The sequence below is a fragment of the Anas platyrhynchos genome, chromosome W (assembly GCF_047663525.1).
Source record: "Anas platyrhynchos isolate ZD024472 breed Pekin duck chromosome W, IASCAAS_PekinDuck_T2T, whole genome shotgun sequence".
NCBI lineage: Eukaryota > Metazoa > Chordata > Aves > Anseriformes > Anatidae > Anas > Anas platyrhynchos.
Genome location: NC_092620.1, coordinates 643307 through 658486, shown reverse-complemented (window position 1 = coordinate 658486; position 15180 = coordinate 643307). Strand labels below are relative to the sequence as shown.

The 15180-nt window shown below is 34.9% G+C and overlaps 1 protein-coding gene across 2 annotated transcripts in view; it reads right to left on the bottom strand.

Annotated features, from left to right (window-relative positions):
* The window catches only part of LOC101792526 (BTB/POZ domain-containing protein 9), a 124095-nt gene that overhangs the window by 50046 nt on the left and 58869 nt on the right, over window positions 1–15180 (bottom strand). For both annotated transcript variants that reach the window (XM_027454019.3, XM_072030615.1), the window contains exon 8: window positions 1444–1553. In XM_027454019.3, the coding sequence (XP_027309820.1) occupies window positions 1444–1553 (110 nt within the window). The remainder of the gene's footprint in view (window positions 1–1443; window positions 1554–15180) is intronic.

Here is a 15180-nt window from a genome sequence, read left to right as displayed (position 1 = left end):
TTCAGGCTGCATGATGTAAAAATTTGTAAAGTGTGATTTGTCAGGCTATTTTTTTTATTCAATGATTCTATAAAGATATCATGAAATCCCACAGCAAATCTCATGAGACTGGGTTTAGTGATGTTATGCCTTTGTACAATGCATGGAGATAGGGCTAAAGGGGTTGGGACCCATTTTTTTACAGCTAGATAAAGTTCTCCTCAGAAATGAATTAAGAGAAGTATGTCTGACTATGTCTCACTAAAAATTTTCCCTCTGATTCTTTTTCAAGAACTGTTTTCCCTTCTACCTACCATATGTGCATGCTTAAAATTTAAATTCCTATTAAAAAAAAAAAAAAAAAAGCATGAACTCTGACAATTTTGCTGAAAATTCTTGATTTCTTCCCAGAACAAGCAATAGTCTATGGTACTAAGTCATACACAACTGTAATAGGTGGTCTGAAAAATACAAAGAAGGACTAACTCAGAAGGACTGAATTAGACCAAAACCACAAACTGGGGAAATCCCTCCTATAAGTACACAACAACTAAAAGGTATATAAAACTCTTTTTCCAATAAATTTCAAATCTCACTCACGAGCTTATACAGAAGAAAGTGCAGAGATCACCTTGTTTGAACTACTAAGAAATCTTTGACACAGTTTATCATTTTGTATTGTTGATCTGTTTGGGATTTCTACCTTAAGTAATGCAATATTATCCATCCCTGGAAGTCTTTAAAAGACGTTTAGATGTAGAGCTTAGGGATATGGTTTAATGGAGACTGTTAGCATTAGGTCAGAGGTTGAACTCGATGATCTTGAGGTCTCTTCCAACCTAGAAATTCTGTGATTCTGTGATTATGTAAATGTACTTAAATCACTATAACACAAGCTATCTGGAGCAGACAGCACCAGAAATAACAGAACATTAACACAGCGTTCTGAGAATAAGAGTAGCCAATATGATGCTCTGGCATGGCTAGATGTGTCTATAATTCTTTGGTGGAAAATTAACACATTGGAGTTCACTTTCAGTAGTTGAAACTAGTCTGCATAAGAGGCCTTAAATGCCCAAACCCACCTTCAGTACAGTAAATATCTCTGGTTACTCCATCCCATTTACAGAGTTCAGGCTAACCTAGCTGGAGGCAAAAGCAACCCTACTATGACATGGAAACAAAAATCGGATTAGGAGCACAGAGTTATTCAATTACCAGTGGTTTTGTCAGCAGCAGTTAATTTAATTTGAACTTTAGCATTCCTGCAGCGTCACTAATTGATCCACAGCACTGGAATTTCAAAGCAGCCATGAGGACTAGCCAACTAATTCTAAGCTTACAGCATGATTTAACTCAAGTTAGAGTGGAAGGGGAAGTACAGCAAAAGTGCAGTGATGGCCAGTCTTAAAAGGCAAGTGTTCACAGCAGTTCATATAAAAGGAAAACAGTCGCATCTCTTACCTATCAGACCCTTTTCAAGAGTAAAGGATTTGTTGGTAAACATGCATTCAAACGCAACAATGTGGAAAACTTTGTTCACTGTGTTGTGGGTCCCAACAATGCGAATATACCTATGGAGGGGAAAAAAGACAAGCAGTACAAGTTAGGCATGATGAAATTCTATGCACCAAAACATAAATGATTCATTGGAACTGTATTGTGCAAAGCTGTAAGAACTAAGTAATTACTGGAAAAAAAAAAATTAAGAAAAGAAACAAAAAGAGAGAAAATTCACAGCAAAACTTGCCAGGATGCTGGCTCCAGTACAATGTTGTAAAATTTAACAAAATCTTTCCAGGCTAATTTACCCAGAAAACCAACAAGAGACACCTTCTGTTTCAGAAGTAGACTGTTAGCACAAATGTGTGTTCATCAAAGCTTTAAAAGAAAATAAATGAATAAATAAATAAATAAATATCCCCTAACCAACTGCCTTCTACCACAAAGAAAAACTTCATATAACCAGGACAAACCCAACAAATCTCCATGACTTCTCTGCAGAAGCCACTAATTATTTACCCTTTAACATGACTCTGTCAGTAATTCACTGGATGTGCAAAATACCAATGTCTTTGTTGGTGTATCTTTTATTAATAGTAAGAAATATCTGAACAATCAAATGTTTTGAAACAAAGCTAGTTCTGAGTTTCATTCCAGGTTGTATAATTTGTACTTTTAAACTCTAATTCAAAATCAAATAGAGCTGCTCTTGAACACCCTAACCCATTCACCTTTTATCGTACCCTGGAGGCTTCACTTTCTACAAACAGTCATTAATCTCATTTCAGCCTGATTCCTTCATTTTTCGGAAGAGACAACAGTTCTTACTATAAGTTTTTACTTTAAATGGAACATTGCACATCATTTTAATAAATGTTGAACAAACAACACAGAAACAGTCTTGATCAAATACCATTATCTTACAAAATGAGTTACCCATGCTGCAGAAAACTTTGTATCAAATTCTTTTCAATTAAGAACTACCAGAATACACAAATATTAAGCAATATCCTTTGTCTGCTATTAAAAAATAACCTTTCACTTATGCAATACAATTATAGTTCCAGCATAAAGACTGTTCACCAACAGAATCGTTTTAGCTTGTGTTCTTTATCACACTGAGTTTGAAAGATCCACAACTTTCAATCCTGACTTTTTAAAAAAACAAAACAAAAACACAATGTAAGAGCTCCTCGCTACATACCATCGTGATGGTATGTAGCTAGACTTATTACTGATATTACTTTACCTTTAGTGTACATAGCAAGATATTTTAAAAATATTAAAATCCACTCATTACATGCAAATGACTGCAGGAGACAACTATGTTATCTGAATATCATAACATCACTAAAATTGACAGAGCTATTGACCTCTGATCCTTTTAGCTCATATAATCACTTCATTAAAACAAAAGAAAAAAACAACAACAACCCCCCCTCAATAATTACATATTTCTTTTACATGTAGAAAATTTATATACAACATGGTCAAAATTTCAATCAATTGTTACATTTCTTTTTATTATCACTGCTTGAAACAAAAAGACTGGTGCTATGTGAAATGCCATATTTTGCCAACAACATGATAATAAAACTGATACAAGCCTCAGTTTTTCTCATGCTGAGAATAACTTGCAGTGCAAGTGACACACAGTTAGCCAGAGCAAAAGCACAACAAAGAAACAGAAGCAAAAGCCACCCAGCCCACTGCAGTGTGAACTACCCTAAGGCTTCTTCTACTCACAGAGCTGATCTTCTGCAAAACAGGCACATACCTACTCAGTCTAGTCTTTTCAGGTTAGATTTATTTATTTATTTATTTATTTTTAATCAATTCATGAGTATAGCATGAACCCTAAATACATTGGCAATGACCAGCGTATTGCAATGCTTTATTTCTATTGAGCATTAGAAATGGAGAATTTAAGTGTTAAGACTAAGCACAGGGATAATCTTGGAACACTTTAAGTACACGTGGAAGGCTCATCTTACCCTAGAGACTCTTGCCTGTCTCAGGAAAGAAAGGTATTGACTGAGTTGACATGCTTGCACAAAACACACTTTAGGGTAACCAACAGAACATTACTACTTTGAAATACTTCAGTTACGTTTCCTTGCTTTAAAGAATTTCAGAGAATACACATAGTAAGAATACTAATAGGAACACAAGGAACTGCTTCACAATTGGCTAATTTATTTAGATTTTTTCATGTATTAGAAAACTGTAATACTTGGGCAAATATCTTTTTTTTTTTTTTTTAATATATATACATCAAAAGGGTGAGAAACACACAAGACAGTCTGTCATTAGAAAAGTGTCTTTATCATACTACACACGAGTTAAGTAATGTTATCATTTACCAGTTAACACAGTTCTCTGTTCAACCAGTAGAAAGGCACACCATTTTTTTTTTGTACGCCAGATACTCTTACCAGTTATTTTGAATAATAGTTGACAGTATTTTATATTGGTGGAAAGCTGGATTTTTGAAGTAATATAAAACAAAATCCAATCCATTAAAATAATTACATATAAACTAATCTTCTGAAATATATTATTTCAACGTGGTGATATTATTGCAATGCAGAACATAACGATACGGCAAACCTCATCCTTTTCACAATGACAATATATATGTATCTTATTCCTTATTTCTCTCAAGGTGAATAATAAGCATGGTTTCCTGCCTGAGCCTTATATACTTCCACTTGGTGGAAAATAAAATTAGGCAATTTTTAATATTATGTTAAATACCTTAACTTCTAAAAACAAATTCTGAGATTTTAAATAAAAATTCTAATTTATTATTCCACTTGATGTAAGCTTGATGTAGAGATGTCCAGTATCTCTAGGTAAGCAAGTTGTATCTGAATTTTTAAATATTAGCAATGAAGATAGATATTGAAGATACATAATCTGTTTCAGAACATTAAACAATGGACTGAAAAGAATGGCTCAGAAATATGATGCTGATGAAAAACTGCAATGTGGGTGACTTTAATATGAACAATGAAGTCAATGAATTCAAAGCTTACAGATTTCAGAAATTTAAAATATCTATTATAGCTCATGATGTGCTTGAAAATTTGTAAATTTTCCTAAGCACTTTTCTGACAGAAGAAAGTGCAACATGATTAAAAATAAAAGGATCCTTCATGCAGTCAGTGCCTGTGTATCACCTTATCATTTTGTTGGAACAATTTTTTAGATGGAATATGCAACTACAGGTAACAAAATTAGTATGTACAGTTATTCAGCACATGCACATTTACAAATGCTTAAAATGCACTGAATGTGCTGTGTGTTCACTTCTAAAGGATACTTTCGAAATCAGCAATGTACATTACCAACATCACCAACACAAGTACAAAAGGAGTTTGAAATAGAGATTTTCTACTGAAGTGATGTATAGGTTATGGAATACACACTGACCTTGAAAACAAATCTCCCAACTTTCCATTTGTTAGCTATATTTCGACAATCTCTAAAGACTTTACCATTGACTTCTACTGCCTATTCCAAGTCTTAAAAAACATTTGAATATTAGCTGTTGTTCTCCTCTTTATGTACATATTATTTATACAAAGCTAAACAAAATTGTAAGAGCTGAAATTGAACTTAAATATATACACATCAAAAGGGTGAGAGACACACAAGACAGCCTGTCATTAGAAAAGCGTCTTTAACATACTACACACGAGTTAAGTAACGTTATCATTTACCAGTTAACACAGTTCTCTGTTCAACCAGTAGAAAGGTTTGTGTCATCATATATTATTATGATTTTTTTTTTTATTTTTGTGTCATCATATATTAATATGATGACACAAAAATCTTGCATTTCTTTACAATGAAGAAAACACGTATTTGTTCCTTGGTTGTCTTACACATACTTTGAGTATCACATTCCCCTAACAGAAACAAGAATGGTCTGGTAATAAAGTACTGTAAAATCTGTGTGGGTTTGAGGTTGCATATCCTGTGTGTGTGGACACCATGTTTCTGTAAACTATTGACCAGCTGCAACACAAGAATACAAGTAATAAAGTGCCATCAAACTGGGATGCTAATTCTGCGGCCAGATTGTCAGATTGCTCTCATCAATCATCAATCTCATCAATTGTTACAGAAACATGGTGTTCACATGGGATATGCAACCTCAATCTGCAATGCAACAAAATGCAGAAATTCTGCGTTTTTGTTATGTCACTCATCTTGGTTGATGGTGTCATGGTCAAACTGAAAGCTGTATTGTATACAATAAATTTTAATGGATTTTTTTAACCAAATTTTTGGGGTTAATTCCCTACCCCTCTCAAAAAAAAATAAAATAAAATACTGCTGTTGGGCTTTGAGTGGCAGTGCATCACCCAGTAAAACCTTCTGTATCTGTTAAGAGGTCTAAGGTACAGACAGCTGAGAATGAGGCAGCATGAATTCTAAGAGCCTTCTGGTTGCCACAAGCATATCTAGACCAAGTACCAAGAGTATAGCACCTGGAGATATTCAGTAATATGGACAGAGAGTAGCGTGCGACTGTCTACAGCAAACTAGGAAAAAAGTCCTTAGGGCAGAAGCATGTTAGAAAATCTGTCCTTCCCTCCACAAAGCGTAGGGAGTCTTCCATGAACTTGGAGGCCAAAGCTAAGAGCCTTTTCTGAGGAACTGCTGTGGGCACTGGCGCTGACAGTCCTGCTTTGTTCCAAGACAACCACAAATAAAGGCTCCGATGAGCCCCTCTACCAGTGGACTTTGTACTCTACTGGTAGATTTGGCACAGGGAGAGAGACAGAAAGAGCACTGTCTCGTTCTTCAGAAGGGAAAACCTTGATCACTTTGAGGGGTATTTTACTGGTAGGAAAAAGTATTTTACTGGTAGGAAGACAGAACTGCAGCATGAGAGTTTTGTCGCTTTAGGAGACCTTTTACTTTGGTTTCTAGCCCTGTTTGAAAATAATGGATATTGATAGCATGGAAATGCTTTAAGAATTTCATCTACATATCACAGACTTCTCTAGTCACAGTTCGTCACGCTACCCTTGGCCTTGAGATCCCTTTGGCAGGAATACCAGAAAAGTCTGCACTCTCATTTTTATTATTATTATTTGCACTAACAAGAAAATTATTTTAACTAGAGGGGAACACCGTGTTCTGCTACATCTTTGTAGAAGCTTAAGGTATTAAAATTTGAATGAACTACCTAGCTTGACTAATTCGGCAGCTACATGGCAATGACCTCATCCATCCCCTTTTTTTCCCAGAGCAATCTTTCACCTCTACATGAAAATATGACTCGGGCACTTTGTTGCAACTACAAACACCCGCATTTCTGAACAACTACATTATGTTTTACTTCTGCTCTTTTCATTTGTACAGCTGACACATTTAATTCAGGTAACAGCTGCTGCTGAGCATACCATTGATTCAGCTACCCTGGAGGGCTACTAAAAACAAAACCAAGCTGCCTGCATCCAAACAGTACTTAGGACATGTGTGTCAAAGCATAAGAATATGCATACTCTAGGATCCTTTTTAATCCTTCATTATAATAGCACCAGTAAGATATAGGCAAAGTCTGGAATCTATTAAGCACAGAGTCTAATCCCGTAAGAATACTAAACAGAAGACTAAGTAAAGAGAGGTAAAGGAAATTAACAGATATTTTGCATTGATATCCCACTCTGAGTCACTGTCATTGCAAAACTGAACAGCAACAGGGAACTAAAATAAAGAACTAAATTCAATATGTACAAAACTACCTCCTCAGAACTTGGCCTTTTATTTACATTCATGGAGCATTTTGTATGAGACACCAGTGCTAACAGTTCATATATCCTTTAACTGCTTAGAAACCATTAACATTTGTATTCTGATCATTGCCACGGTGATGTACGAGAAACAGCCCAGCACACAAGGGCATGAGAAGACATTTTGTTTGTCTTTTACTGGAAAAGGAAACAGTGATATTCACAGCCATCTCAACCTCATTTATTCACAGTTCTTTAAAACATACAGACCTGCAGACACACACAGCTGAGTCAACAGGCTCATGGCAGAAGGATGAAAAAAAGAGGGGGGAGAAAAAAATCTGTTGCCAAAATTAAATTATGTGGAAAAGCAGTAGGCATAAATAAATAAATAAAATAAAGAATGAAGCCAGAACAAATGTGGAAAGCATTCCTGTCTCCTAACAGGAAACAAGTTTTCCTGCATTTAGACAAGAAAGTCTAATAAAGTCTGTTTTATACCAAAGGAAATCCACCGCAAATATACTAAACTAGGGTGACAGATCAAACCAAACACCTACAAGATCATTGAACTCTAGCAGGAAACGTACATAACGTTTACAAAGCCTGTGCAGTAACAAACTTCCATCTGCGTAACTGATGCAAAACAAACAACAATTACAAGGAGAAATGTGTTTTTAAAAATGTGTAGATAGTCTATGCTGCAGCATCCGAAAGGCTAAAAATACTGATATATAACAATTATGCAGGACACACAATTGTTTGTGTACTATATACAAGCAACACATGGACTAAGAACATCACCCAGTATTTCTGGGAATATTTAATCAAATTAATGCTGGCATTGATGGGAACAGAAGTAATATTTCCATGATGTGGAACATGTTTTGCATTCCACATGTAAGAAAAGTGAGCTTGCAAAGCCATATTTTTTCATTATTAGTTTCCAATTTTGCTTAGACAAACAAACAAACAAAGCAAAATTCGAAATCACTGAATGCGAGGTGACCTTGATTGAATCTATATCTTCACATTGTGTGCATCTCCAGTTACGTTCAATTTCTGAACATGTCTCTGCAGGTTTTGTTTCAGGTCAGATCTCAACCCCAAATAGCTCTGTTTCCCAGAACCTGTCTGGTTATGGACAGGAATCCATAATTTCAGCTGATCTCTTAATGGACTTTCATTCATCACATAAATTCCACATCTGTTAGGAGAATACAATGAGATTTTGATGTCATGAAATCTGTCCTTAGATCCTATCCGTGACTCAGCTTTGCAGCCAAACCTTACTTAAACACCACCTTTGTTTGCCTTTGTGCTATCTCTGTTGAATACATAAAACAGGACTCTCAGAAATTAAATTTCAAGGACAACATTAGTTCTCTTAAATACAGAAGAAAGCAGTGGTCCTCAGGAAGCCTGGTTTTAACATCATGCACACATGGGATTTGGAGAAGAGATGTGGGATCTTGCTCTGCATCTCCTCCAGGCTGGTCTGACAGGGAGCCAGATTCCTTCCAAAAGGCTTTAACAGGACTTGTTTTCTTGAAATTGGTTATACCAATATGGTTTCATGGCTTTGGTACAATTTAGCTTAGACTACATTATACAGACCCATTGTAGAGTCCACATTCTAAACGTATTGAATGTACCAAAAGAAAATGTGTGAAAGTTCAGGGTGTTGAAATCTGAGAATGTTTTCCATTTTCCCCAGTTTCTCATGTTCCGTCAGCCTATGAATTTAACATGCAATAATAATTTCTTGCTCCAAGGGCACCTCAGCAATAGTTGTCTAGACTTAGACTGGAATCAGCCTATATAAGATATGACAAAGAGAAATATTTGGAAAGTATTAGAGCAAAGAGATCTACAAGTAAGCGGATAAAAAAATTAGATATCAACTTGCATTATGGAAGCTCAACAAAGAAGTAATTGTGTTTTTGACTTGTGTTTACAAAAGCAAGGAATTTGGAAATTCTTTTTGTAAATCTGTAGCGAAGGTACATAGAGAAAATTGTGTTTAGCTCGGGTGTCTCAATATCAGAAAGATGGTGGTAAAGAAGGTTGGATTTTCAAAAAAGGATGAAAATGATTAAAAAGATAAGATGGCAATTGCTGAAATCCTTTTTATGTAAGGGTTTTTTGGATGAACCATTACTAGCCAGAAGTATGGCAACTCTGTATTTGAGCACATAAGCAGAAGAGAATAAAAACTAGATGATCTTTAAGGTCCCTTCCAACCCAAGCTATTCTATGATTCTATAAATAAGTGAAGACTTCCTGGACTCTTGAAGCAGGGAGGGTGGGGAGTCATAATTGTACACATTAAAAAAGTAAATTAATAATAAATTAAAAAAGAAGCAGTAAAACATTTTATCTACTGATAAATAGGAGACCTGCCTATCACTATTAAAATTACAATGGAAATATGCTAAACAAAACTCTACTAGCAACAGCAAAGTACTGGTAAAAATGACTGGAAACATCTTTTCCATCATTATTTCTATGATTTGAAAATTATACTTAAAGAGTCAACTCCACATACTTGGAGAAGATTAGAAAATAAATGCAAAGTATTGCTGGCTCAGTTTGTAATTTGCTGTGCAAACAGTTTTGGAATGCTGAAATGTGGTGTAATTCATTATCTTATGCTGAGTTTGTCTTATTTATTTTACAAATTTATCATAAAGCATTAATATTTAAATTGTTCAGATGTGAGGCTCTATTAATTGCTTCCTTGACTTAAGCTATTATCCATACAGTTGTTAATGAAATTGTTGTATATGAAAACCATTGTACTACCCACTGATTTACAGATAGAAGTGCCAACAGCAACTATGTCACTTAGAAGATTAACATGAATTCTTCAACAGCAGAGATTTTATGTTTGCAGGAGCAGAACCCCTAGAACACCACAGCCAATGCTCTAAACAAGAGGAACATCAGACCAGGCATTCTCCCTTACCACACTGCAAAGTCCTGCTTCCATGGAAGAACTGCAACAAACTTGAATCTTAGCACCCCCCAAGCACCCCTCCACTAAAACAACTATTCATTATTTATGTATTTAACAGAAACATTATGACAGACTTTATTCTGGACTCTCTCCTAAGCCAAAGTGCTGCTCTAACCATGAAGGTGTAAGAATTTTATTATTGACTTGATTTTTCATTTCCATGCTTTGTCAATGTGTTACAAACACAACAAATATATATTCATTTTAGTGAGCACTTACTAAAAAATATTTTATTAAATTCACAAAACTAAACTTTTCAAGTTTTAAGTAATGAAATGCAAACCTATGCACAATTTGTATGCATCTAAGAAGGAATTTTCTGTCAGATATCACACAGAAACCTCCTCTGTTATGAACAGTTGCACCTAAGAGGTGCAAAATGTATACAGAGCTGCACATAAAACCATTATTATAAAATAAAGCCTGACACAAGAGCATAGCTTCTGCCAGGTGATATCTGCAGGGGATTTTTCATGTGTATACCTGCACAAATTTCATGCATGCAAGAGTCATACACAATACTTAGAATTTACAAGTATAAATTTTATATGCAAGGCATTCAGCATATCACTACCAACTCTTGCTATAGACATTTTCATTTTATGATGAACAATGGCACAAACCGAAAAATTCAGACTCAATAAAGCTTTAACGCATTGCAACAATTAACAGGACACTGCTATAGTAAATTTTGAGCCTATATGAAGATGACTTTTTTTTTTTTTTAGAATAATGTAGTCTGGTGCACAAATAAGATTTGAATTCAAATTTAACATGGTACAATGCTCCATTTTAAGTGTCATACAAGTGCTATCTTGTCCAAAGTTTGTTCAACAGAGAGAGAACTGCAGATAGTTCCTTCTAGGTGGCACTTATCCATTGTAATAAATAAGCACCTGAAAATTAGTCATGAATTTCTTTTTCATTCTACAGAAACATAATTTAAGCATAAGAGCTGAAATTGCTATGGTTTTAATAAAATTATAAAAAAATATAACTTTACTGGGAACCAGTTTGGTTTTTGTCTTTGACTGGCACCTTATCTTTAAGGTGATCATACTCTGCACTGCAATACCAGCTAGTTGGTGATTCCAGGTAAAATGAAAGAAAACTGAACATCTTTACTAATAAATGCAGTAAAAAACAAGTTGCATTAAATCAAAATGTTGTATGTAATCCTATATTAGGTAACTCTTTCAAGCATTTATCAACACATGACAATATATGCAGCCCAAACCATACAAAATCTGTTAGTGCCAGAGGTACCTTGAAAAAAGAGCTGAAGGAAAGAATGTTTTTATTATTTTTATTTTTTTTTTTGTCTCATGACATTAGACATATTTGCACTGAAAAACAAGTAAGTTAGGGAGTGTTTACGTGCAAATAATGTTTCACGAAAGTTACTGGATCCTTCCAGGAAATCTGAAGAGTTAGACATTGTCACACATCTTCACTGGCGGAAGAAAGATCTGGCTGGGGCAAATGCAGCAATTTGTCATTTATACAATGCCTTCAGGCCACCACAGCTTCACATTAACAAGACACCAACAACACAATCACTCTGCATTTCAGTGAAGGGCATTACCATTGTGAACACTTCGAAGGAGAGAATTTTATGAAGGTAACTGAGCCCTGATAAAGAGAATCATATTGTATATTTTTATCAGTAACAACAACAAGTCTACCTTGATCTTCCTTAGTAATACATTTCAAATACTTAATAACAGATCCCACAGAACACTGAAAGGACATGAAAGAGTCAGTATCTCCTTGTGTGCAAATATTTCTAGCAGTTGCAGGATGACTGCTTCTGCAGTGAAATAAATTTTATGAACACGGAAGAAAAAAAAAAAAGTATAATAACTTCCTTCACTAGAAACACTAGAAACGCAAACAAAGTGTGCACCCCTAACAAATCTTATGTGGCTGAAGATAATCTGGCAAGAGTTAATTTAAATATATTTTAAATTTACATAATGGTACATAACATTACATAGTATTATGAAATTAAAAATATTATGTACTATGAATTCTGTTGAGAGAAGTTATTAAAATTAATAATGTTTAATCACCTCTCAATACCAGAAACTGTTTTAAAATCCATTTTCAAAGAAAGATTACACCAATGTTTGGTTGAAAGAAGCTAAAACAAAAGGAGACTAGAAATACAGTGTTCTGCCTTGAGGTAGGAAAATATTTATTACTGAGATGATGCTGTTTCTAAATCCCTGAGCTAGATAACCTTAAACAAGAGGGGGAAGGTTGAAGGGCACTTTGAAGAAAAGTTAAGATTTACCTCACCTCTTTTATTTGGGAATCCAACAGAGCTGTCTGGATACCTACTTAAAGACAGAATGCATTAAACCATTATCCTTTTAGCTGTCTATATAACAAGTGCAAGAGAGGTGTTTCATCAACTGTTTCAAAAAGAGCAACATAAACTCACTGTATATAAAAATTGCAATGAAAATGCTGAGAAGTTGCAAAGATAGGCCTGGAATCAAGTTATGACAAAATAAAGTCTCTTGAAGTGATTTTAATAATCTACCTAGGATCCTATAATGTAACAAACTTACTTCTCCATATGCCTCTGCCTTCTTTAGTACAGAAGAGATGCAGTACTCAGAAAGGATAACCCTTTTTCCCAGTTTAATGGCATCACTGAAATGCTTTCATAACTGATGAAGCCCCCAGTTCAGGTAAATCTTCTTGATATTTTTCTCTATCATTACACGTGGTTCAATGCTCATGATGAAAACCACCAAAATGTAGCTCTAAATACCATTTTTTCCTCTCTCTAGAAAAGGAAAATGTGAAAGAGATCTTTAAGTGCTTTGATCAACCTAAACCTTTATCACAATTTCCCTGATATTGCCTTTTAAACTTAGGTGCCACATCTATGTTTTCATCTTGATAGCAGCCGGAAGAATCCTGCCCATCCTGCACATCTCTATCACTGACAAAGCAGAGCTCCTAAAACAAAAGCATGAAGGTTGTTTTAAGAGGAAATTGTTTTCTTTCACTTCTGTCTGCTTTTAAGTATTGCTGAATTTACTTAACTGAAAACACTTTAAAATGTGCCTACTCAATGAAGAAATAAGCCATTATATTTGAACCAAAGTCAGAAATAAAATTAAAAAAAAGAAGCAAATGAAAACCTTTTAGAATACAAACTGTTGTGGAACCTTACAATTGTAGTCTTTTCAATACTCCCTATCCTGCACATAGCAGATGAGAGGGTAAAAATGAAACTAGTGATTTAGGATATTAGCTCTAACCATTTTACAGTTGAGGCTATGCAAGAAAACAACCGACCAGCTTATGAGAAACCTGCAGTAATACATTTCTGTTGGAAGAAAAAGTGCTGAGCTAGTGTATTCATATGCTTGTTCAACCATACCTGTTCTGATATCTGATAGCTCTGCATTGTTATTACCTTGTATTTGGTCTTCCCAAAATGGCTATGTTCATAGAGAACTCTCTCATATTCAAAATACAATTAGACCATTACAACATCACCTTGGAACAACTGCCACTGAAGGGCATGAGCTTGTATTGTACCTTCTTCAAGAAGATTTTTTTCCTCTAAACAACATGACTTTTGCCTCAGCAGTGACAGCACTGGTCTGTGATAAAAAGCATCTTTTAAAGGAATCTTACCATACAGTAAAGTGAAACTTGACTCTACAGACATAACCTTCATTAGTATATTTATTCAATTTACCTGATGTGCTGTATTACCTGTTAAACCATCCACTTCACTTTATTAAGCTGATAACGTGAACTCAGTAATGCATTATTTTGATATGCAGCTAGAAGATGAAGTTTATATATTGTATTCATATATATTTAAGTAGCAAAAACATGTTTCAGGAGGGAGCTTTTCATTGTTGTTCGATGTCTTATTCCTAGCTGTAATTGATGTCAGTTGAGACTAGGAGATTATTATCAGGCTAACGCTATCTTCAGACTATTATGGCTAACTCCATCGTATTATTATTCTAAGTATAATGAAATAAATCTGTGTTTGGAAATAGAAGCAGTCAATATTATTTATTGCTGTATTTTGAGTAACTAGAAATTTACAGGGAATACAGGTCTGTGCCTTAGTTTTGTCCTTCACAAAGTGGAACCTTTGAACTTCTAAACTAACTTTCCCTATGATGCCTTGTAACCTCCGTTACCTCCGCTCCAATTCAAATTTTCACACTCTTTTCAGAACTCTTACTGTACGTGCTCACCTCAGCTCATGCCCACTTTCCTTTACCTTGGCAGCTTACTGCAGAGTTAGTGCTTCTGATTTCCCTACAAGACCATATGTCCTGAAGTAGATGATATATTCAGAATAAATCTTGATATACTTAGAATATACCCTACAAATTCAGACTGGAATTGATAACTGACCTGTTTACTTTTCACCATAAACTGTTTAAGAAGCTTACTGTATCCATGTGCAGCAGGCAACTGTGGTATTGATGTACTGTTTGTTCTTTCCTGTATGTCTTACCCACCTACTTCAAATCCAGTCATAGAGCTTTCTTGACTTCGTACAACCCTCAACAGCTCAAACATGTCAAACACAAACTTCCTCCTTCTCATCATTATTATTTACATTATTTCACATTAGAAATCCTTACCTTCAACAGCACAAGTGTTGAGAACGCATACAACTTCCTGGGCAGTTTAACATTCTCCCTCTTATTAATTTTTAAATAATTAGCATTAATACATTCCTCTTTGCATTACTGCTAAATCTCCCTGCAGTTGCCTTGTAGCTTGGCACATTGACGAACTGCAATCCAGTGCTTCACAAACTTTCTGCTGTATTTAACATCAGGAATGATGCATACTGAGGTTCCAACTTTTCCATTTTTACTCTCAGCAGTGTCTTTTCATGAAGATTGGAAAAAGTTACATTTACAAAAAAAA